Here is a 25,360-nt window from a genome sequence, read left to right as displayed (position 1 = left end):
TGACAGTAGAAAAGAGTTATATATAGAATTTTCCCTGTCTTGTTTCACTGCATTTTTACAGAAAATACAAGAAAGCAGATGTGACACCACAGTATAACACCATTTATAAATCCTACAAAGTCATGTGCATTGTTTTGGAGTTTTATTTTTATCTTCTCAGAGGAGGCAGAGTGAAAAGGCAACTACACCTTTACTTCAAAGAGCTCTGCGGCGCCGATAAGCTGAGTCAGGATGAGGCTGTGGACTCACGTCAGCAAGTCTCCTCTGTGCTGTATACCGAGACAGCTGGGACACCAGGTATAAGTCCTCACCTGTCCACCAACATGAGACCATGACACACAACACAATGACTTCTGTTGTACTGAGTCATGATGTAAAGTGTTCATTAGGAGGGGTGGTATTGAAAACGGTGCTTTGAACTTGATGAAATGTGTGATGCATTGTCCATTAAAATATAAAATAATGCCCTTTGACCTCCTGATTTGACATGGATCATACTTCCTTGTTTGTTCATTGATCAGAGAAGAGCATCGTCAACAATATCCAAAATGCTTTGTGATGAAGCAGGGATATAATTGCTGTGTCTACCACGTGAGTCAGCACTTTGCTGAAAGGCCACCTGCTGTCGAACGTGGCAGCAGATCGAACCGGAGCTTGTCTGCAGATCTGAACTGGCTTGATGAAAGCCTTACCGACTCCTGGCTAGTATAGATAAAAGAAAGAAGGAGGTTGCAGTCTCAGACGCATGAAGGCGGGACATAAAAGACGGCGTCAGAGAGGGTGGGAGGTGCTGGTAAAAATCTAAATGGAGAAGAAGATGGAGTTGAGAGTGCGGAGGTGAAAGTTTGCCCAGATGACAGAGGGGAGAGATGGGAGGATGAGGTGAAGACGAGCGACAGACACAGAGATGGAGGAGGAGGAGTGTAAAGACAAGAGGGAGAGATGAGGAGCTGAAGTGAGGAGAGGAGGAGAAGATGAGCTCATTAAATTCAGGTGGTGAGATTACGTAACAGTGAAAAGCAGGTAAGCTGCTGATCTGCAGCTGCCTTGCACACATGCCTTAACACACACACGCACACACACACACACACACACACACACACACACACACATAGACAATCACTTCAAAGCTAACTCCTGGTCGTGTCTAAAACATAACTCACAAATTGCGAAATCTGGCAAAAACTCTTGCGAGACTCGCTGCCCTACGACCTATCATAACCTTAACTAACCATTCGAGGTCAATGCCTAACCTTAACCATCCATCTCGCGGGAGTTTTCCCAACTCAAGGGTTACCTTCTAGACACAACCCTGACTCCTCATTACCAACTTTTAACAAATGTAGGACGCAGATGCATTTTAAAAGTGTGAAAGATGACTTTGTGACTGTGCAGAGTCTCTCATCTGTTTGTATTTACAAATCATTTGAGTGAAAACTTCACTGAGTGACGTCATTGAGATTTCTGAGAATCTTAAACGCTCTAAATTGACACTAATTCAACCAACCTGTAATTAAAGGGTCTACATTCAAAAGTTCATTGTCTAAAAATCTAAAAAGTAATATAAAAAATGTGACTTTAATTTTACTAATTTGCTAAAGAATTACTGTTTCCACAATGTTCACAACATTAATATAAAAAAGACCAAATACATTCCGTAAATCACTGTTAAAATGAGCTTTAAATCTCACAATGTATGTATTTTAAGTTGGAATGATGAATGAAATGTTAAGTTAAGCTAAATCAAAATAGTTATGTGTTATATGGCTATACTTTAATCGTTTGCTATGTTAAATTTCTCTTCACCTCTGTGTGACTTATAGGCCTTTTTCACAACACAACACAGGTGTTAATAATGAAATTAATGATGACTGAATTCCTTTTAGCTGCTTTGATTTCATGGTCCTGATATTGTTCATGCTGGCTCACTGTCACTCTCAATGGAGCAGTTTAATAGAACAAAGCCACCGTTAGTGTTATTAGTAACTCCTGTGCTTTTCCTGTTATGACAAGTCAAAAATGTCTGCTGTGAGAAAGGCCAACCTGAGGATAGAGGCCACCGCAAGAGTTGTCAAAAGATGATTAAAGGGCTAACAAACATTTTTAGGTCACTTTTCTATAATTCTTGCTTTGTTCTTGTGAAATAGCTACTAGAGGAATTTACCTCTTCAGGCCTGTAAAAACCTTTCTGATGAAACATTAACTCACTCTCATGTCACACCATAACCTGCACATATTTCTTCACTTTAATGGGTCAAAAGAAGTAGATTAACAAGCCCAAAAGGTTGGCAACCAATGTCTTACACGGTGTTGCTGTCGACTGCTGCTTCTTCTGATATGCTACTGTAAATGGAAAAAGCTAAGGGTGGTTGGGGTCATCCATCCCACACAAAAGAAGCAGCAATAAGTGCAGGCAGGTTGTGTAGGCTGTGACAGCCTGAGCAACAGCTTTCAAGACTTTCATCACTGATAAGCCCATTCAAACACATGTGAAGTCACTGTGCTGCCACACAGACACATCTTAATGTAGTACTGCCACCTAGTGGTTACATGTTCAATTGACAATTTACATTTCATAACATAGTAGGAGAACTGACTGAAAAAGTTGGTCTTTTTTGTTGTGTACGGTCTTTTTGGGTGGTGGTGGGGAGATTTTTGACCATTGATCGCTGTGGTCAGTCTTGTGCAATCACCACTCTGAAGCTTCTGCCTGCCCGGTTTGTGTTTAATGAACTCGGTATAAACGGCCCTCTGCTTTCAGTAATGTGTAATCTTCATCTTGCCCTCCCTCTTGACCTTCAGTTTCTACTAAAATCTCCTCAAGCTCCAGCTGAATGTGAGAACTCAAATGCTCAAATTAAATGTTGATACCATTTCAACCATTTCACCACTACTGTACATAAATCAAATCTTTTTGCATCATTTGATGCATTTTCTTTCTGAGCACCCATTTGGGATTTTTATGTTGACCCACAAGTTAATAATTCATTCATGGCAATTTGACCTGTGGACTTTCACAGCATGTACATTTTGACATATGTGACACACATCCATTTGTAGAGTACAGCCTGCCGGCCAGAATGCAAAGTCTCTGCTATGTTCGGTGTGTGGGGAGACTGTGGGGTCCAGCACAAAAGTCACGGCTTCTTAAAGTGGCAAACCTGCATGGATCTGTACGCCAGATGCAACAGAAAAAGGTATTGTCCAACTTGCAATATAAAGTTTATAATGAGAGTATTTTGGGGGATATGCAGGATACAAAATGTGGTGTTGGGTGCCGGGCTTAAGGTCAGAGGAGTGTAACATTATAGAGTTGTGGGATAGGAGGGAGAGATGATGGAGCGTTTCGTACAAGTCAGATTTAAGGGCTGAATTATGGTCCAGAGATGGTTAGTTAAAATTAAATTATACTAATACTGCACTGAAACACAGACTTAAAGTTATTTGAATTAGTTATGGCAACTTTATCAGTTCAGTGCAACCAATGGGGCCTTCAAATGGGGTCGTGTTCACTGTATTCACGAGAAGAATCCATTTGAACACACCCCACCCTCTTGTGGTATTCACAACCTCATAAGTGGAAAGTTTGTGAAAGCTCAGAGTACTCAACTTGTGACATGTTTGTTGACATTGTCAGAAATGGCGGAGGCCATGGAAAGTCTGGAAGGCCTGGATTATTTTGAAACACTGAAAACTACCAACAATATAAATCATTATTATTATTATTAGTAGTAGTAGTAGTAGTAGTATTGTTAGTAGTGGTAAAAGTAGAAGGAGTAGGACTAGCAGTAATAGCAGTGGCAGTGTTGTTGAGAAAAAAAGCTTTTATTTTGAAAATCCTCCACATACTTCTAGTTCTTCCTAGGTCAAGGGCAGAGGGAACAGAAAACACCCTTGTGAGTGCTGTACGGTCCATTCCCAATTTTGGCAGGGTTTTAAGTTCATACTGAATTTCTCATTGTTCATATGTGACCGATAAAGGTGTCTCTGGTTATTATTGATTGTTTATTAATATGTGTAATTGATGATAATGGATATGATTACGGTCCAAGGACAGAGGGTGCTGCATGTTGTACATCTTCCTGTATGCAAGCCAGCATGCTTTTCTGGCTATTCTGACCCACAATCCTCTGCGCAGCGGATATAAGCAAGAGGGTCAAAGCTCAAAGTGCAATGTTATGATGAAGTAGTATGTCCCAATTGTATGCATACTGCATGCACCAGTACGTACTTTACAAGGGCAGCTGATGCTGAAAGTAAAAAGAAAAAGCATGTGATTTGGAATACAGCCACGGTCGTACTTACAATTAGATAGGTTAAAGCACACTTTTTTTTATTAAAAAAACAAATGAACAATGATTTATTTCATGGTGCAAGATAAAATGAATAGTGCTAAGTCTTTGGTAATTACACTCCATCGTGAGAAAGAAGAAAGAGGAAGAAAACACTCCCTAATACATTACCTTACTGCAGCTGTGGATTTCTAAGCAGAAATAGAAAATTAGACATGGGAGAAATGTTTTTACAAGCAAAACATGTTATAGTTATGCTTGCATCGACCCAAATCAAGTGAGAACAGTGCAAAAGAGAGGTCGCGTGGGACCAGAAACCATAGAGAGGTCATGACAGACCAGAGCCTAAACCTGATTACTAGACGCTTATTTATAAACATGAAACACTTTTATGCCATTTATGTATATCTACATGTAAATTATAGCAAAAAGCAGCAAAGTCACTGGTACTGGTCCAGCTCTCCAATTAAAGGGTCAGGTTCTCAGCCCTACCGGTATAACTCGGTCAGGGACTCAACTGAAAACTGTATAAGCTGGTGGCGAGGAGACACGCCTAGCTTCTAACTGCCTAATTAAACGATATAATGTATATAACATATTAAACTTACAGTGTATTTGAGTTACACACTAGTCCTTTAAATCCCATTCAACAGAACTTGTAGAAACAAGTGCCAAAAGATGGAGACAGCGATGAAGGTACCATATGAGAACCTTGCAGTTACTGATTTAACCACAACACATACTGAATGAATGAATGAATGACTAATTTACTTTCTTGTCCGATCATTTACATAACCCATCCCTCATGGGATTATTCAGACACATTAACCAGCAACAAAACAAACAAACGATCTGGCATGTTAGACCACCATAAACTAACAGCACAGTACACCGGCATCATCCAAACATAAAACTAAACATCATCCAGACATAATCGCAAACGTGAACCTCCCACAACTAATGCTCCAGGATATCTCCCACAATGGAAATACAACAAATAAACAGTCACAGATATACAAACACAGCTCCCTAAGCACAAGACACATACACAAATGACAAAAGGCATAAGACTCTGAGGAATTTATCTATAGTACCTACTTTTCTCCTCCTATCCCATGCTTTAGAAAGAAATTCAGCAAATACAAAAACATTATCAAAAAGATATTCAATTAAGGCTCCAGTCTCCATACCTATCAAATCTAAACCAAGAACATGAACTTTTTTAAATAATATTTGAAAAATGATGCAGAAAGTGAGTGGTTGTAGCTATAATGACGGCATGAGAGAGATAGAAAGATTGTGAATGAGATCCAATTCCAATCCGGTCCCTACACCCTCCCACTCTGTGACGGAGTGAACTCCGTTCGTAGTCCAACTCACAGCTGGATGAAGCACCATTCTTCAAGGTATAAAATACAGCGGCCACTTCTGGACGAACCTCCCTCTCTCTGGCAAGGAAATAAATCAGAATCAGAAATACTTTATTGATCCCCGAAGCTTCATTATTGAACCACTCTTAAAAATAGAGATTTGATTTTGTATCTCCGTTGTTCCATATAAAATAGTGTTGTAGTGAAAAATTGTGCTTACGGGATATATCTATCTATATCAAAGACCATGCAAGCAGAGCTTGTTTGTTGAAGTTAGAAAGGAAAATATGATTTTTTTTTTCACTGTTATAATTGCACACTAATAGAAATTCTAATCCACCAACTTCAGAGAATATGTGATCAGAAATACAATTCCACATGGGCAATATAATTAAAATTGAATTTAAAGGGACTGTTTGTAACTTTCTAAGCGTATAAATGTAGCGGGTCGGCACACATGCTCGCGTGTGGCCGCTGTCTCCTCTGCCTGCTCGCAGACAGCGCGGTCTCGCGTACTCGCTCCACCTCTAGATGTGAACACGCGCTCACTCCACACTGCAGAAGAGTTAGTTTAGCTCTGAGAATATCTAGTGAATGTACAGGGGACGTTTGTGCAGAAATAAATGCTGCAGCTCCTCCAGACCAACAGAGGTTTCCCTTGTCTTGGGAAGTGACGGGGCTCCGCAGAGAGAAACGTTACTGTCTCGTTACCGACCGGTTGCCGGTGTCTTCCTGCTCTCTCCGGCTGCGGGCGGAGGGAGACCAGTTTCTCGCTGAGGAGCCCCGCTGCTGAAGCCTGCGCTGAGGTAGGAGAATCAAACACAGTATCAGCATTGATTCATGGAGAGACCTTCGTCTGGTCAGCTAACATTACTGCCAAGCAGCTGAAATATAGAGTGATATTGTGCTTTTAGCTGACGTGTGTCGCCTCACTGTTTTGAGCGATGCTCGTTCATGTCCATTTAGAGCGAGCACAAGCACGAGCCCGACGCTGACTTTCATTGATTTCACGGCCACAGGTGTCGCTGTTAAGAAGCATTTCTGAAAGTTACAAATAGTCCCTTTAAGTAACCAGCGGAATCCATCTAGGAAATTGTGAGTAATACTGTGACATATGTAATGTCCTCTGTCATAATGTCTGAACATTAAATATGAAGCTAGAACCATCGATCTTCTTATCTAATTCTCCGCCAGAAAGCAAATAAGCATATTTCCTAAAAAGTCAAACTTTTTGTTTAGAGCCTCTATTATTTCAGTTTATAAAGTGTTGTAGTGTTGAGTCTTTGGGCCCCTGAGAGTCAGGGGGCCCAGGTCAGTTTCAGAGCTCCGTCCCCTCTTTGACATGAGATGAAACAAGTGTTTAACTGCTTGTCAAACTGTGTTTAAACTCCAGGTAATGGAAGACAACAACAAGCCATGGGCTCTGATCTCAGAGGTGGGTGAACAAGGTTTCATTGAAGAGGTCACTGACATAATGAAACATCACTTTCAACTCGTCTGCCACAAAGACTTCCTTCAAAACCCTCTGCTGCACGGTCCTAAAATCCAGGCCGTATTAATGTGGAACAGCTTCCCTACAGCCGAGCCTTCGCTGCTCGGTTTGCTTCCCTCGCTGAAAGTGGTCGCCAATGGAGGAGCAGGCGTCGACCACCTGGATGTGCCGTATATTAACAGTCTGGGAGTGAAGGTGACCAACACGCCCGGTGTTGTGAGCGATGCCACTGCAGATATCGCGATGGGTCTGCTTGTGGCATCGGCACGCAAGATCGTTGAAGGTGAGTTAAGTCAAGTCAATGCTCCTTAAAGTGGCATTGGTGATAAAAAAAATTCAGCTTGTCTGAGAGAATGTCCTGTTTTTCTGTAGGTCACCAAATAGCTGTTGACCCCAACACCACTTATATACCACAACGCTTGATGGGAGCTGAAGTCACAGGGTCGACTCTGGGGATTATTGGAATGGGAGGCATTGGCTGCAAAATCGCTCAAAGAGGCAAAGGATTTGACATGAAGATCCTGTATCACAACAGGAAAAGGAGGTAAAAGTTTATTGACAAAATACTTAATTTGATTAATTTAGAAATTCCTTACTTAGTTCTTAGTGCATTAAGCTACATTTTCAGACTAATTCATATCAAATTCAGGCATAATTCCTGAACGTATACTAAAAAAATAAAGATAGGAGAAAAGGTCCATGTAGGCTAAGTTCTTGCAAATAGGAAAAACAAAAACAGAGCCGTTTAGCTTGGATCCTGTGCTCGCCTCGCATAATATACAATTTTAGAATGACCAGCCTACTAATAAAAAAAAAATGTCTTGTTTTCTAATTTTTTTATTCAGAAACCAAAAGTGGAAAAACGGCTCTGTTTTGCTAACTTCTGTAAACACGACTATAACCAGATATTTTAAAGCAATGAATAAACAATGGCCCCGTTCAGACCTGGTATTAGGCAGGCTAAGAGCGCTTGTCTGCCTCGCAGCATGGAAACGGCGTTTGTGCTCTGTATCTTGACGGTACAACTGTATTTTATTAAAATATATCTTAGGCTACATAATCTACAGACTATCAGATTAGGCACGCAAAGTTCATTATTATCATACTGATGTGGATGTGTCTGTGTTTTTGTTCCGGTGCTTCACACGGAGCTGACACCCGCTTGCCCACTCGCTCTCTCTCATCCCCGGCTCTCTGGAGCTCTGTACCCAGCTGTTGCTTGGCATTGGCAGCGGTGCCGGCGGCACGGAGGTCCCCCGGGGACCACCGTTACAATAACCTCATATTTTGATGCAAACAAAATGTACCTGAATTCACGAATATGTAGGATATTACTACTGACATTCATGTAATATTACGTCACAACAGCTTCTGTATAAACCACGTGTTTACTACGATGCGATGCGATGTGTGAACAGACTGTCCACTTGAGATCCGATCACTCAGGACGCATGTTAATGCCAGGTCTGAACAGGGCCAAAGTTAAGCTTTATCTTTTCTCTGTGCTGTTCAGGAGTGTTGAAGATGAGCAGGCGGTGGGTGCAAGTTACCGTGAGGATATGGACGACCTGCTGAGAGAGTCAGACTTTGTCATGCTGGCGGTCAACCTGACCCCAGAAACCAAAGACCTGATCAGCCACAGAGAGCTGTCCCTCATGAAACCCACAGCAACACTGGTCAACATCAGCAGAGGTATGGATAATGTGTTCCCTAGACTTTACTAATCTTAGTTAAAGAATTTTCTATGAAGTTATTAACTCTAATTTTGGACTTTTCATGCCTCAGGTCAGGTTGTGGACCAGGATGCTTTAGTCAAAGCTCTTCAGTCTGGAACAATTCATGCGGCGGCATTAGACGTGACTCACCCTGAACCATTACCAAGGTCTCACCACACTCTTCAACCAGTTAACAATTCATTAAAGTGACATTATGTAACTTTTGAAAGAAGAACATTCTTACTCTTTGCTCAGTTCAATACACTAAGGAGTTTTGCTACTACAGTCTTACTTTAAATAAAAACAAACTGCTGTGTACTTTAAATTGAGTTAATTGGCAGCAAAAGTTACAGTCTCACTTTGACTGCATGAAGATGAACCTTGACACACAAGGTATTCAGGGATCTCAGCATCTTACATACAGCGTAAAAGGACAGTACAATTACGTTACTATAGGTCAAAGTCAGTGTCATTCATACATTTAAAATGAGATACAATTGTTTTCATTTTGAGGTCAAGACTGTTTTTTGAAAGAAGTCAGTAGTAGTTATAGAGACCCTGCAGCTCTGTACAGCATCTTTTAGCTTGTTGTTTTGGTTTTCTGGCCCGCAACTTTGCTCTCATCAACCATGTTTCCAGCCGTAGCAGGCAGCTAGATAATAATAGTGAAAAGAAGCTGAGTTTAACATTTACCAACACTCAACCAACTCCATGCCAGCTCCTAACAACTCCTCTTCTTCATCTTGTACAGGGATCATCCTCTCCTTGGCCTTCCTAATGTGCTGATCACCCCCCATGTTGGCACCAACACTTACACTACAACAAGAAAGATGGTGCAGAGGATGGTAGAAAATGCTCTGGCTGTACTGAAAGGCCAACCTATTCCCAATGAAGTCAAACCAAAATTACTTCACTGATGTTACCTCACCTGTCTGTAGTTAGTAGGGCTGGGACGATCTCCCGATTGAATACTATTATGATACTTGGGTGCCGATTCTACAAGTATTGCAATTCGATATTAGATTTATGTGATCTTTATTAACTTTTTTAACACTAGACCATGGGAAAAAGTTGAATTATACACTCCTAGGGACTTTTACTTCGGATAATGTCTAAATTAATACAGTAAAAATGTTTGATTTTCAGCATTTATGTAGTCTGAGATGTCCTGAAGTCAATTATATCATTATTTTTATATCAATGCAGCCGAAAGGCAGGCTGTCCTCTCTGCTTGGTTTCAAACTGACACACCGATAGCAGCACTCTGCACACAGCAGAGGAGAGACAGAGGAACAGGGGACCTCACAGCGATGTAACAAACCCGTTCTCATCCGTCAAATACGTCCGCAAAGCATCTAAATGGGGACTTGTGCCGATCTGTATAATGCTTGTGCTTGGTATCAGAAGCCAAGGGGCGTGACAAAGCGATGGTATTTGACCACCTGAACGGGCTGCACACCCTGCACGCTGTTATTGGCTGGGGGTTAAACCCCCACGTGGGGCCCAAAGGCCGTTTGCAGACGCACAAAGGTAAAGCAAAATAAGAAGAAAAGCGAAAATATTATATTTAATATAAACACATTTCTAGTGGGGATTGATAGGGGATCATTTCTGTATCAGCCTATACATTGTTTTTTAGGAAATTGTTGCATATTATACCTTTAAGGTGGGCTGCTGAGGTGGACCAGCTGTTTTCTGTTTTCTGTTTTCCACCTGTTTTTCTCCACCTTTATTTGCTTAGTTAATTAGATGCTTGTGTATTTAGTCTGTTTTTTTTTCTCCCTGTGCCAGTTGTCAGTTCGTCATCTCTCCTTGTGTGAAGAAGTCTTACAGAGTTAGTTTCCCAGTGTTTTAGTGTCCGCTGTTTGTTTTTTGGATTTGCCTCTGTTACCTGCCTGTTTGTGGACTGCATCTAGTAAGTATATTTTTCATCATTAAATTACTGAACACCACCCGCTGCCTCCTCAATAGTGTTTTCTGTGTTTGGATCCAAACCTGCTATTCATGAATTGCGACAGTGTAAACTGTTTTTCATGCTCTGAGATTTTAGATTTTTGGCTAATTCGCTTCTATAAGATGTCTTCTTTCAGTCTAGTGTGAAGAAAACATCTAAAATACACATTCAGGTGTTTATTTTAATACGCTATATTTGCCTCATTTATATTTAAAAATACAATTTCAATACCAGTAATACAAAAAACTATTTCCTTTTTGTAACTAATCAACTGGGGATGTTTCATGATTGATATCTATTAATTCTTTTTTCTTTTTTTACATTATTCACCTGTGGTGTCTTGCAAAATGTATGAAATTTTAAAGTACATCTTTAAAGGCCATTTTCTCAAAAGGATTTTTTTCCCTCATACTCATACTGAGTCAGAAATCTCCACTTCAGTAGCACTTACATCCACCAGACTTCCCAGTTTCATTCCTATCTATATTCTGAAGGTTTCTACTGTAGGGTTTGTTTATATATCTTTCATGGTTTCATTTATAGAACATTTTATTACTAAAAACATGACAAACGGTTGACAGTATTTTCTGATTTATGGAGTGATAAAAAGAGATGTCAACAAATGAAACAAGAATTTTTAACCTGGCGTTATTCAATGTTCACAGCACATATTTAATGAGATAATGATTTGCATTTTTAAACATCAAATTTCAGAAAACTTGTAATACAAAAAAGTTATTATCTTAATCTAAGTAATCAACTGGGGAAGTTTCATGGTGATATCTTTTAGTTACTAGTTAATTTTTTTACCCTATTCACCTGGGGTGTCTCCCCTTAAATCATTGAACGCCACCTGCTGCCATCAGGGTTTTGTGTGTTTGGGTCCAAACCTGCTATTCCCAAATTGTGACAGGTAGTGATGATCTCTTTTTTTTTTTTAACAAATCTTAAAGAGGAACACGTTAACTCGATTTGCAAGCATGGGTGAATCCAAAATCCTGCTTCTGTATGGTGCGTGTGCAGTTGTGCATAAGAGCCAGGTTAACTTCCGGGAAGCACTGCTCCAGATTCTTGTTCAGTGCAGCTCTTCATGAACCCAGTTCATGAGCACATACCCCTGAGCCGAAGAACCAATTGTGTATGAACATACACTCCTGAGCCGAAGAACCAGTTGTGTATGAACATACACTCCTGAGCCGAAGAACCAGTTGTGTATGAACATACACTCCTGAGCCGAAGAACCAATTGTGTATGAACATACACTCCTGAGCCGAAGAACCAGTTGTGTATGAACATACACTCCTGACCCAAAGAACCAATTATGCATGAACATACACCCCTGAGCCAAAGAACCAGTTGTGTATGAACATACACTCCTGAGCCGAAGAACCAATTATGTATGAACATACACCCCTGAGCCGAAGAATCAGTCGTTCAATAGCACACACCAAGTGAATTCATGAATGAGTCTGTTAGTGTCTGGTGTGCTGTTTTGGCCAAGTCGTTGCTCACCACACACTATAGGAACAAAACTGTTAAATTTAACACAACATGTCGTTATGTGTGGGGTCTCTCACATTTTCAACATCTGTTAAGTTTTGTAAAATCTTTTAGTGTGGGCCAGCCTTAACACTCTGCCAGAAAGCAAATAAGCACATTTCCCAAAATTTCAAACTTTTTTTTTAAGCTTCTATTATTTCAGTTAATATAATGTATTTTAGTGCAAACAGTGCTAATAAACACATGGAGTCTTTGGGCCCCCGAGAGTCAGAGGGCAGTTTCAGACAACATATACACCACCTTTGTCCCCTCTTTGAAATGAGATGAAACAAGTGTCTAACTGCTTGTCAAACTGTGTTTTAACTCCAGGTAATGGAAGACAACAACAAGCCATGGGCTCTGATCTCAGTGAAGGGTGAACAATGTTTCATTGAAGAGGTCATTGACATAATGAAACAACACTTCCAACTCATCTGTCACAAAGACTTCCTTCAAAACCCTCTGCTGCACGGTCCTAAAATCCAGGCCGTATTAATGTTTAAGGGCTACCCTGTAGCCGAGCCTTCGCTGCTCAGTTTGCTTCCCTCACTGAAGGTGGTCGCTGGCCCAGGAAAGGGCACCGACCACCTGGATTTGCCGTACATCGCCAGTCTGGGAGTGAAGGTGACCAACACGCCCGATATGGTGAACGATGCCACTGCAGATATCGCGATGGGTCTGCTTCTGGCATCGGCACGCAGGATCGTTGAAGGTGAGTCAAGTCAATTTTATTTATATAAACTGAAATCATAAATCATACATTTTCTGAAAGGGCTTTATAATCTGTATGACATCATGTATCCCAAGACTCTCGAGGTCAAGGGTTAGCTGAATCCTTACAATTACATAAGACTTCTAGTTTTTTTACACTTATACAGCTTAAGAACAAGTCTGACAAAAATTGTAACTTAATGTGCTCATAAATTGTTTGTTACAGAAAGCCAAAAAAGAGGCGGCACATTCCTCAATATGGCATTGGTGGTAAAAAAAAAACAACCTTCAGCTTGTCTGAGAGAATGTCCTGTTTTTCTGTAGGTCACCAAATAGCTGTTGACCCCAACACCACTTCAATACCACTAGGCATAATGGGAGTTGAAGTCACAGGGTCGACTCTGGGGATTATTGGAATGGGAAGCATTGGCTGCAAAATCGCTCAAAGAGGCAAAGGATTTGACATGAAGATCCTGTATCACAACAGGAAAAGGAGGTAAAAGTTTGATGTTAAAATAGTTAATTTGGTAATTTAGAAATTCCTTACTTAGTTCTTAGTCAATGCATTAAGCTACATTTTCAAACTAATTCAAATCAAATTCTGGCATGTTAATGCCAGGTCTGAACAGGGCCAAAGTTAAGCTTTATCTTTTCTCTGTGCTGTTCAGGAGTGTTGAAGATGAGCAGGCGGTGGGTGCAAGTTACCGTGAGGACATGGACGACCTGCTGAGAGAGTCAGACTTTGTCATGCTGGCGGTCACCCTGACCCCAGAAACCAAAGACCTGATCAGCCACAGAGAGTTGTCCCTCATGAAACCCACGGCAACACTGGTCAACATCAGCAGAGGTATGGATAATGTGTTCCCTAGACTTTACTAATCTTAGTTAAAGAATTTTCTATGACGTTATTAACTCTAATTTTGGACTTTTCATGCCTCAGGTCAGGTTGTGGACCAGGATGCTTTAGTCGAAGCTCTTCAGTCTGGAACAATTCATGCGGCGGCATTAGACGTGACTCACCCTGAACCATTACCAAGGTCTCACCACACTCTTTTTTGAAAAAAAGTCAGTAGAAGTTATAGAGACCCTGCAGCTCTGTACAGCTCTGTCATCTTTTAGCTTGTTGTTTTAGTTTTCTGGCCCGCAACTTTGCTCTCATCCACCATGTTTCCAGCCGTAGAAGGCAGCTAGCTAATAATAGTGAAAAGAAGCCTTTTCGGATCCTAACAACTCCTCTTCTTCATCTTGTACAGGGATCATCCTCTCCTTGGCCTTCCTAATGTGCTGATCACCCCCCACGTTGGCACCAACACTTACACTACAACAAGAAAGATGGTGCAGAGGATGGTAGAAAATGCTCTGGCTGTACTGAAAGGCCAACCTATTCCCAATGAAGTCAAACCAAAACTTCTTCACTGATGTTACCTCTTCTGACTGTAGTTAGTGTTTTGCAATATGAAATCAATAAATTCGTTTTTACCTGTTTTGTGGTTCTATCAAATTATATGCCATTATAACTGTGATAAACACGTTTATGTTACAATAAGATAACTAATCATTTGCAAATGTTTAATATCACTCGTCTGTGAACAAATGTTGGATATGAAATTACATAATTACACAATGATTTTAACAATAACGTGGGGCCGGGATCGCCAGCGATGTGAATGAAAATGGGTTCTTTGGGTACCCACGAGTCTCCCCTTTCGTATATATATATATATATATATATATATATATATATAGTCTATAATTTTATAAAAAATTACATTTTATCATATTTGCAATTACAACTTCAGTTTGATTGTACATGTTTTGAAGATAATAAAGGTACAAATCACAATGAATGTTGCACCGGTGTTCATTATCTTTTGTTGATCATTTGCTGAGGCAATAAATGTTGTTATTCATAGATATAAAACAGTTTTATATCTATGGTGTTATTATTATAACATGCATTATTACACAACTGTTGATTTCCCTTTCACTCATATTTCTGATTTTACAGTCACTTTCATCTCAAACTGTATATGTTAGCTTTTCTATTACTTTATTTGTACGTACATATTTGGGGCTTTTTATGGCTAAATTGAATGTTTTACTCTAATTATTATTATTATTATTATTATTATTATTATTATTATTATTATTAGTGATCACAGCAACAGTGAAAATGCAGAAAATGTGGAACAGCGGCCTCTACGGTCACAAATTTCAGTGTAACACCTGTTGCTTCCGCTAACGTTCTTCTTTTGACTGATGTCCCCTAATGTTCGTGTATTCTCCTGCTCTCTTGAGGTCTCAGTTAAACTTCAAAGCCGTCTCGCACCACTGTTTACCCCAAATACTCCGCTTCTTCTTCTTCGTCCCCGAAAAACCACCTAGAGTAAAGCACAATTTCTGTAGTGTCTTTAAGCTTTTCCTCTGGTCCTCCTCCTCCTGTTTTTATGATTTATTCTTTTGAAAATGTCTCTCGTTGCGTCTTATATCATGTCATTTTAACGGTGGGATTAACATAGTTTACTATCGCTGCATTTTCCCCCATATCAACTGTCGAAAAGGCTCCAAACATGCCTAACGGCAAGTTCAAAAAGAAATATTGTTGACATCTTGCTGATCTCTAATTTGTATTTATTTTTTTTATTTCAAAATGACAGTATCCATAGTAACAGCAGAAAAAATTAAGAACATTTACATAAAGAAGAAGCATAGCGAAAACATAAACAAAGAGCTGTGCCAAACATAAAAGGACAACAGAAATGAAACAAAACAAACATAAAATTAAAAAACAAAAACAAAAAAAAAAGACCACGTGAGTGTATGACAATAATTTCACTTAAAAACATTAAAGATATTGCAAACATTCATTGTTTTCATTGCTTTTTTGTTTGTGAGGAAGAAATTGTTGACAGATATAATTCCATTTCTTTCATAAATGCAAAGAAATTAGGCTTTTTTTTGGTAAAGTTACTTGTGAATGTGGAACTTCGCGAGAATTAAAATTAAACTAATATGAAAAAATGCATTACTGTCTTTGTCACTGTAATCATAGCAACCAAATATAATATTTCTATAGTACAGGACAAAATATGAGTAAATGTTAACAAGTATAAAATTATTGACATCTTTCCACAAAAATCACATGTAAATTTACAGGACCAGAATAAACGAGAGCAAGTTTCAGGATGTGATTCACAGAAGGAACAATTAACATCTATGTCACTCTTTAACTTTTGCAGCAGTGTGTGATTGTTATTTTATTTATTTTTTATTTTTTTTATTATTATTTAAAAATGACAGTATACATAGTAACAGCAGAAAACATTAAAAACATTTACATACAGAAGAAGCATAGCGAAAACATAAACAAAGAGCTGTGTCAAACATAAAAGGACAACAGAAATGAAACAAAACCAACATAAAATAAAAATAAAAAAACACACAATAAATAAATAATAATAATTAAATAATAATTTCACTTAAAAACTTTAAAGATATTGCATACAATCATTGTTTTCATTGCTTTTTTGTTTTGTGAGGAAGAAATTGTTAACAGATATAATTCCATTTCTTTCATAAATACAAAGGCTTTTTTTTTTGGTAAACAGAAAGAAGGAACAATTTATATCTATATGTCACTCTTTAACTTCTGTAAGAAATGATTCACTTGCTGATCTCTAATACATCCAGAAGAGTGTAGATCTTTGTGGAGCTGCAGGTTGACCGTTAATATGCCTGATGTTAATATCCTAAAACATTATTTAAAATATATCTCCTAAAAAAATAAATATAGACCTATAAACACAGATTGTGATAGCCAGTACAGACCTTTAAGAAATAGTTTTTTTTACCCCTGAAATAAACCTTTCTCAGAGACATTTCATTCAGGCATTTTTACAGCAGCTACTAAAACTGTTCAGTCATCAACAAGCGACCCCAGAAGGACCTCACCAAGCAGGCATGACAATAAAACCATCCTGATCAAATAGATATAAATAACATAACTACTCAGTAAAACACCTGTTTGGCTTCGTGTTTGTTTGCTAGTTAAACAACAACATGTTTATCTCTTCACAAAACTCACCAACCTGCTTCAAAGATTTCACCCTCCTCATGGTGAGTCTGGTTTCACTTATACACAGATAGTGTTATTATTATTATTAATACTAAGGAGTTCTGTGCTTCAGCCTTGTAGGTTCATTTTTTAGTCTAGTTAGATTGTTGTTATATAAAATGGGAACACATTCAAGTCAATTTTATTTAGATATAAAGCCCAGAATCACAGATTACAGGAAGTATTCAGATTACTAAAGTAAAAGTACAAATACCACACTGTTAAAATACTCAATTACAAATAAGAACAGTAAGAATAAATGGCACTTGTGACTGTTATACTATTATGTATAGTGTGTAGTTTTGTGGCGGTACTGAGTTCCCCAGACTTTAGTTGTTCAGTCAGAAGACTGAAAAACAGTTCCCATCCACATAATAATATAAAATAAAATGCCTTCTTAATAATAATAATGAACAAATGCCTCTTCAATAATGAACAAATGCCTCTATATTAACAAACAATTAAGGAAACTGAAATATTGGTTTGTGTTTTTCCTTTTACCCTCTTTTAAAGTTTTCCCAAATAAAATACACTAAAAGAAATGGGTATAAAGGGTTTCATTGAAAATCAACAAATGAATAGAATACAAAAATACAGCCTGCAGGCGTTAGGCTATTGTAAGGCAAGCCAGCTGTTGCACAAATAGCACCTAATCGTCCCAGTGCAGGTAACCTAATTGGTTGGCACTTAACTTGTTTCCCCAACTAGGAGTCAACACTCTCAACAAACAAAACACAAAGATCACAGAATCCCAAAAGGGCCCAAAACAGACCAGAGTTTCTGGTAAAGCTGATAACACATGTTGCATTTAGTGAAGGAGAGATCAGAATGACACTGGGTGTGCAGTTTCCCTCCTCTTTTAAGCCCTACGGAAAGGGCGTCGTTACACCCTGATTGGCCAAGAGGGGAATGCACCAAGCTGCTCTCAACTATCATCTAAGAGCCAGTCCCCACACCCTGCGCAACAGGTGAACTGAATAACCCTCTAATCACTCAGCAACTCAACCAAAAAAACACCAGGGAAAAGGGAAACAACAGCAAACACCAGAGAATTGGCAGCTGCCACAGTATGTGTGGTGTGATCTATATAGACATTTAACACTACATTAATTACAGATAGTGTGTTTAATGCTTGTTATTATTATTATTATTATTATTAAAGAGTTAAGTGCTTCAGCCTTGCAGTTTTAGACTAGTTAGTTTTTGTTATATAATGGGAACAGATTCAAGTCAATGTTATTTAGATATAAAGCCCAGAATCACAGATTACAGGAATTATTCAGATCCTTTACCAAAGTAAAAGTACCAATACCACACTGTTAAAATACTCAATTACAAATAAAAAGCAGTAAGAATAAATGGCACTTGTGACTGTTATACTATTATTTATATAAACTGGAAAAACAAAGTTCGGAAACTTGTGTTTGGTGGATTATTTCTCTGTTGTTCCAATACTAATGGTCATTGTATTTTACATGGTTGTGTGGCGGTACTGAGTTCCCCAGACTTTAGTTGTTCAGTCAGAAGACTGAAAAACAGTTCCCATCCACATAATAATATAAAATAAAATGCCTTCTTAATAATAATAATGAACAAATGCCTCTATATTAACAAACAATTAAGGAAACTGAAATATTGGTTTGTGTTTTTCCTTTTACCCTCCTTTAAAGTTTTCCCAAATAAAATACACTAAAAGAAATGGGTATAAAGGGTTTCATTGAAAATCAACAAATGAATAGAATACAAAAATACAGCCTGCAGGCGTTAGGCTATTGTAAGGCAAGCCAGCTGTTGCACAAATAGCACCTAATCGTCCCAGTGCAGGTAACCTAATTGGTTGGCACTTAACTTGTTTCCCCAACTAGGAGTCAACACTCTCAACAAACAAAACACAAAGATCACAGAATCCCAAAAGGGCCCAAAACAGACCAGAGTTTCTGGTAAAGCTGATAACACATGTTGCATTTAGTGAAGGAGAGATCAGAATGACACTGGGTGTGCAGTTTCCCTCCTCTTTTAAGCCCTACGGAAAGGGCGTCGTTACACCCTGATTGGCCAAGAGGGGAATGCACCAAGCTGCTCTCAACTATCATCTAAGAGCCAGTCCCCACACCCTGCGCAACAGGTGAACTGAATAACCCTCTAATCACTCAGCAACTCAACCAAAAAAACACCAGGGAAAAGGGAAACAACAGCAAGCACCAGAGAATTGGCAGCTGCCACAGTATGTGTGGTGTGATCTATATAGACATTTAACACTACATTAATTACAGATAGTGTGTTTAATGCTTGTTATTATTATTATTATTATTATTAAAGAGTTAAGTGCTTCAGCCTTGCAGTTTTAGACTAGTTAGTTTTTGTTATATAATGAGAACAGATTCAAGTCAATGTTATTTAGATATAAAGCCCAGAATCACAGATTACAGGAAGTATTCAGATCCTTTACCAAAGTAAAAGTACCAATACCACACTGTTAAAATACTCAATTACAAATAAAAAGCAGTAAGAATAAATGGCACTTGTGACTGTTATACTATTATTTATATAAACTGGAAAAACAAAGTTCGGAAACTTGTGTTTGGTGGATTATTTCTCTGTTGTTCCAGTGCTAATGGTCATTGTATTTTACATGGTTGGAAAGCCTGTTTGTTTACCTTCGCAATGATTTCCAACTTGTAAGGATCATGCATTTGTGGGATGAGCAGCACAGCTGATTATGTGGGTAGCGCCCAAGAAAAATACACTGTTTACCATTGGCAGAGCATTTTGGCAAATTTTTCTCCATGTAAAATACAATGCCAATTAGCATTGTAACAACAGAGAAATAATCCACCAAACAAAAGTTTCCGAACTTTGTTTTTCCAGTATATATATTGTTATATCATTAGATTATTATTACTCATGCACATTTATGTATTAACTATTTTATATAATGTTGCAATTCATTATTATTTGACATTATGGATTAATCATCTGATTTTTTTCCTCAATAAAAATAAATAAAATACATTTTTGGACAAAAAACAAAAAGACTGAAACAATATGTTATCAGAACATTTGCTAATTTATTGTTGTTTATTCTTCCCCCCAGCCAGCAGTGGCTGTTGGTAATGTGGGCCAGCTGGCTGTGGACCTCATCGTGTCCACTCTCAACATGAGCAGAGTGGGCTACATACACACAGACTGTCTCATCCCCATGACTGGAAACAACCCGTACGCCACCTGCAAAGAGGATGCTGAGGAGCTGCACACCCCTGCAGAAGGTACCATCGAAGTAAATGTGCAAGTTTCACCTGTGAAATATGTTCTTTATTCGACTAGCACTGAGGGCCTGTTAGAGGTACTTTGTAAACCCTTAAATTCTGCTAATATAACTAATACAAAATGTGTTTTTTGCTAACCTGCATGTGTCGCAAAAACACTGATCTGTACTGAAAGTTAAGAAATGTGCTGTAATGTTTGATAAACAGGCCATGTCTCCTGTCAGTTGCTTTGGGTCCAGTTGTCTTTTTGTGTCACTCTACCTAAATCATTGGTTGTCAAGGACTAAAGTGAAGACTGAATGTTGTTTGTTTACCAAATACACCAAAACATGGTATCAGTGTGTGTCGGCACACTGTGATAAATTGTGACATCAACAGGTCATCAGCGGTGTAATTTGTCACCGCTGTGAAGTGAAAAGAAATCCGACACATTCAAAAATCTAAATCCACAATTAATTTGTCAACTTTTTTCTCATCAACAGTTTACACAGCAGCAGATCTGAAGATCGCAGTTCTTCAAATCAGGGCGCCAATCATTCAGGTGAAACCACCGTCTGCTGCATCAGCATGAGTTGATTCCTCATTTTGTTTTTGTTTGTTTTTGAGTCTGAGGCCGTTTTAATTGTATAAACTATTTTTTTAGCTGTGATATGTTTTAAGAGAGCATCAACGACACATTTATCTTCCATGATGATGTAGTTTGTGTTTCCAAGGACGTAGAATTAAATTGGCATAATAGTATTTGTAGCTCTAACCTTTTTTTTTTAATTGCAGACAAAATCCAAAAAGTTCCGTCAGCTGCTCGTGTCTTGGATCAAAACCAGCGGCTTCTCCAGGACCGTAGTTCTGTCCAGCAGCCAAGCCTACCAGAGGGACGACCAACAGATGCAAGGGTACCTAACCATGCACTTCACATCATCGCTGCATGTCTTTGCCTGTGCTGTTTACAATCATCTCTAATAACAAATGTGTTTCCATGTCAGCACTCCTTTGAGGTACCTGGTCACTCCGTCCCTGCTGAAGGTGAGCGAGGATGCGTTAAAGGAGCTTGGCTGGAGGGAGATGGAGCGAGTGGCGGCCTTCCCGGGGCTGACCGACGCCAACGCAGAGCCACGCCTCTACATCCCTGGAGGAGGAATAACCAAAGGACTCTACACAGACAGGTACCGCTGCATCAGCCTGTTGGCAGCTTCCTACAGACCTCAAATCATGATTGATCTGAAAGAACGCAAGGAGAAATTTTATTATTTGTGTTCATTTTAAGTTTTGAAAGATGAGGCTATTTTTTTTAGAAGTTCTAATAACTCATTTTTATATACGTAAGTTTAAGAAGTAAAAATAGGGTTGTAACTGCCTTCTGTCTATGAGACATGAGTCATCATGGTTCTGTATAATTAACCAATTACAGCAACAAACTGCACATTGAGCTGGTTTATTCATGCAGCATTCTGATGTAACTCACTAAGTGCACCACCTGGGTGATGGCCGTTAAACATGTCTGTATTCTTTGTCTTAATTAGGGCTGCAACTAACGACTATTTTGATGATCTGTCGATTATTACTTTGGTGGATATTAAATCAGATAAAAAGAAAAAAAGAAGAAAAATGTTATTATTTCCAGCTTATTATTTAAAAACAAAACGTATTCCTCATTTTCTTGTACAATGCTCTTTTACTACAATAAAAAAAAAAAAATTAAATACATGGACATTGGGGATGCAGCCATGCACTAAGAATAAAAAGGAAATGTAATTAATATATATATATATATTTGATGAGATATTGCTCAAGTTTCTGTTGCGAAGAAATAAAGGTTTCACTTTAGACTGTCTTTGACTAATGGCTACATGGCTACATAACGTTTTGCAATACCCCATTGTCTCTCTGACCTAATTTCAGCTTATTAACGTTAGCTAAACCTGCATCTCCATGCAGATTTGTGTCCCTTTTGACAGACAAAAGCACTAGAGGTAATTTAAAAACCAACGTAACAGACAGAAATACCCTGCGTCTGTTTTCTCTCCGTGTTGTGATGGATCAACGTCGTGCATCATAACATAGACCAAACTAATCGATGGTGAAATCTGTTGCCAACTGTTTTTTATAATCGGTTAGTTGTTGCAGCCCTACTCTTAATTGTGAAAAAGTTGCCCTTCTGTACGATTCTAACAAACTGCACTGAAAAAAACACGCTGAATCCCAAAAACGAGCATCACACTAATTTAGATGATTATACTATAAAAGGTAAAGCTACCTTTTCTGTCATGATACGAGAGATCGCTGGTAAACCTGCAGAATATCCCTAGTATGATAATATCAAAACACACTTTCTCAACTACAATATTTTTTTTTTATTCAGCAAACTGAAACAGTGTGCTGTAATAGGTTTTTGATCAGGGGTGTTGTTTTATGTGTCTGACCGTGTGTGCTGGATGTTGTGTTCAGTTGTGCAGAGGACCTCCCTCTGGCTGTGCTGCTGCTCTTCTGTTCAGAGGGCGACAACGTCCCAGACGCCTTCACGCTCGTCAACCATCTCAACGACTGGCTTCATTTGCTGGACAATCCTGTAAGTGACAAACTGACAGCCTTACGTACACAGTTAGATTACACAGCCGTTTACTTCTATTTATTTTCAGTATGGTAAGAAAATAAACTTGCAGAGACTTGAAACTTGCTTAAGAAAAGTATTCTGTCATAGTGGACAACATGCTTAGTTTGATTCAGAACTCGCTATATACTATAATGTGTGACTTAAAGGGATAGTGTGGGTGTTTTGAAGTGGGGTTGTATGAGGTATTTATCCATAATCAGTGTATTATCTACAGTAGATGACGGTCGGCACGCCTCCAGTTTGGAAAAACAGACAGGAGTTACCGCACCAGTCACTTGGGATGTAGGTGAAACATATTTTAGCCACCTAAAAAAAATCAATACCCGTTTAAGTGTACGCTATATTTAGACTATTTTCACCACTTTACCTTGTCGTCAGACAGCCCTTTCCAACAGGGACCTGAAGCCGTTATATCCATCTATGCTCTCTTCAAAGCCACCAGACTCCTTTAACAAAAACAGTAATTTTACCCCGCAGAACACAGGGGTTGCTGGTCTGCCGCTGCCTTAATCGGTTAGTTTGTTTGTGTTATTGTCTAAGCATTTAAAACACCCAAGTTGCACAATAGCCCAAACAAACTAACTGATCGATGCAGCGGTAGACCTTTCTTTTAGGAGGCTAAAATATGTTTTGCTGCTGCCCCCGTCCACAGCAGTACATTGCTTTGCTTCTGTGTAGTAACTCCTGTCTGCTTCTCCAAACTGTGGGTGTGCCGACCATCATCTACTGTAGGTAATACACTGACTACGGATAAATACCTCATACAACACCACTTCAAAAAAAAGCCAAACTATCTCTTTAAGATTATAACTTTCTAATTATGGTTTTGCTTGATTCCCATTTCAGAGCCAAAAGCCCAACAAATGGAACATCCCAACTTCCTGGAGTCTTCTTTTTGGCAGCGGCTTGCCTCCAGCACTGTTCTGATACATCTATATTTAGTTTTTGTAGCTCATAATTAGCTTCTGGGAACTGCAGCAAAGTCTTATATAATGTATTATATTAAGTCTACCTGGTCTGGACATAAAACTTGGTTGTAAACTGACCCCCATAAGAACCCTGCCACTCTGACATCTATCGCAGTCTCCTTTTATTTTGGTAATAAATCTTTCAGTTGTACAATAAACATTACGTCATTTACAGGAATTAATACTATTTCCAAGTATTGCAGAAGTTGAATGTTTTTTTTCCAATAAAAGATTGCGACAACAATCCAGTGTGAATTTATCTAAAAAGGTGAAGAACTTTGATTGTGTTCCTCTCACTGGACCCAGCCTCCGCCCGCTTGACTGAAAGTGGTTGGCCTAGTGCCATACTGTATTCCTGGCAGCCCCGCCTCTGTAATTTGATTCCTTTCTACAAACATGTTACAACTACTTACATAGCGATAAAAAAAAAAAAAAGACAGCACTCTGATTCATACACTGACGTTATAAAGCTGTTTTGACAAGTTTGCGGTTTTCCTTTCTGTCTGCATCATTGTTTGGGTGGTTTCTGTTTCTGCTGGTGGGAAAGGAATGTCTTGACAGCATTTTTTAAAGAGAAAACCATAAAATTACAGTTTGGCTCTGAAAAAGGGACACATAAATAATGCTGGCCCTAAAAGTAATATTAATAGATATTTACCATAGACACATTTTTGTCTTTTTTAGGGGTATCTTTAGGGGGAGATAGCAGGTCAACAGTAGATGCCACATAGTAGTGGTGTACATCATTCATAAATCGGAAATAAATAAATAATTATTTGCATTATTTGATGGCCATTCCCATGCTCACTTCTTTCTCATAAGTTGTTGCAGCAATTTTGAGGTTGATACCATTTGTTGCACAGATTTGGTGCTAATTTAACCATTTTTACCACTCAAGACTGACCAATAATCCCTCCAAAATACCACATTATGACACCAAGACCTTGAGGAACACCATAGAAAAATCATTGGATCCACAATAGTCTCAGCTTTACAGTCATACCCAATTCAATTTATGCAATTCAAAGACTGTTTAGGGACACAAGTATGCAGAATATTTTTAGAATACGTGAAAATAAAACATTTATACTGCATGCAAAAAACAACTGCAGGTGATTATCATAAAGTGAGCATGTCAGTAAAGGGGAGACTCGTGGGTATCCATAAAACCCATTTTCATTCACATATCTTGAGGTCAGAGGTCAAGGGACCCCTTTTTGAAAGGAGTGGAAGAGGTTAAGGAGGATTTTGAAAAATTTTTCTATCCTAAAAGCATTTTTAGATGAATAGTTTGACATTTTGCAAAATATATTTGTTTTCTGGCGTTT

At 38.7% G+C, this 25,360-nt stretch overlaps 3 protein-coding genes across 6 annotated transcripts; all 3 read left to right on the top strand.

The window, feature by feature from the left end:
* The first annotated feature begins 3,048 nt into the window (after nt 1-3,048).
* LOC119504023 (probable 2-ketogluconate reductase) lies at nt 3,049-10,421 on the top strand. Of its 4 annotated transcripts, none has more exons than XM_037796108.1 (6): nt 3,049-3,197; nt 7,056-7,437; nt 7,527-7,698; nt 8,668-8,846; nt 8,940-9,036; nt 9,621-10,421. In XM_037796108.1, the coding sequence occupies exons 1-6, from the start codon at nt 3,081-3,083 to the stop codon at nt 9,784-9,786; spliced, it is 1,113 nt and encodes a 370-aa protein (XP_037652036.1). In that variant the 5' UTR covers nt 3,049-3,080; the 3' UTR covers nt 9,787-10,421. The 4 variants fall into 4 exon arrangements, with proteins under 4 accessions (XP_037652036.1, XP_037652037.1, XP_037652039.1 ...); XM_037796109.1 differs by lacking the exon at nt 3,049-3,197 and adding an exon at nt 3,863-3,896; XM_037796111.1 differs by lacking the exon at nt 3,049-3,197 and adding an exon at nt 3,887-3,905.
* Nucleotides 10,422-12,680: 2,259 nt separating this feature from the next.
* Nucleotides 12,681-14,513, top strand: LOC119503447 (probable 2-ketogluconate reductase). The gene is made up of 5 exons (XM_037795251.1): nt 12,681-13,074; nt 13,398-13,569; nt 13,742-13,920; nt 14,014-14,110; nt 14,327-14,513. Exons 1-5 carry the CDS (start codon nt 12,696-12,698, stop codon nt 14,490-14,492), a joined length of 993 nt encoding a protein of 330 aa, XP_037651179.1. The 5' UTR covers nt 12,681-12,695; the 3' UTR covers nt 14,493-14,513.
* A 2,469-nt stretch (nt 14,514-16,982) lies between these two features.
* psmg2 (proteasome (prosome, macropain) assembly chaperone 2) lies at nt 16,983-24,514 on the top strand. Its single transcript, XM_037795954.1, has 7 exons — nt 16,983-17,189; nt 20,282-20,453; nt 20,936-20,994; nt 21,228-21,346; nt 21,437-21,616; nt 22,899-23,019; nt 23,911-24,514. The coding sequence occupies exons 1-7, from the start codon at nt 17,133-17,135 to the stop codon at nt 23,989-23,991; spliced, it is 789 nt and encodes a 262-aa protein (XP_037651882.1). The 5' UTR covers nt 16,983-17,132; the 3' UTR covers nt 23,992-24,514.
* The last annotated feature ends 846 nt before the right edge of the window (nt 24,515-25,360 follow it).

Source organism: Sebastes umbrosus, chromosome 15 (assembly GCF_015220745.1).
Source record: "Sebastes umbrosus isolate fSebUmb1 chromosome 15, fSebUmb1.pri, whole genome shotgun sequence".
Classification (NCBI taxonomy): Eukaryota; Metazoa; Chordata; class Actinopteri; order Perciformes; family Sebastidae; genus Sebastes; species Sebastes umbrosus.
Note: the sequence above shows the minus strand (reverse complement) of the source record. Positions and strands in the feature narration are given on the sequence as shown.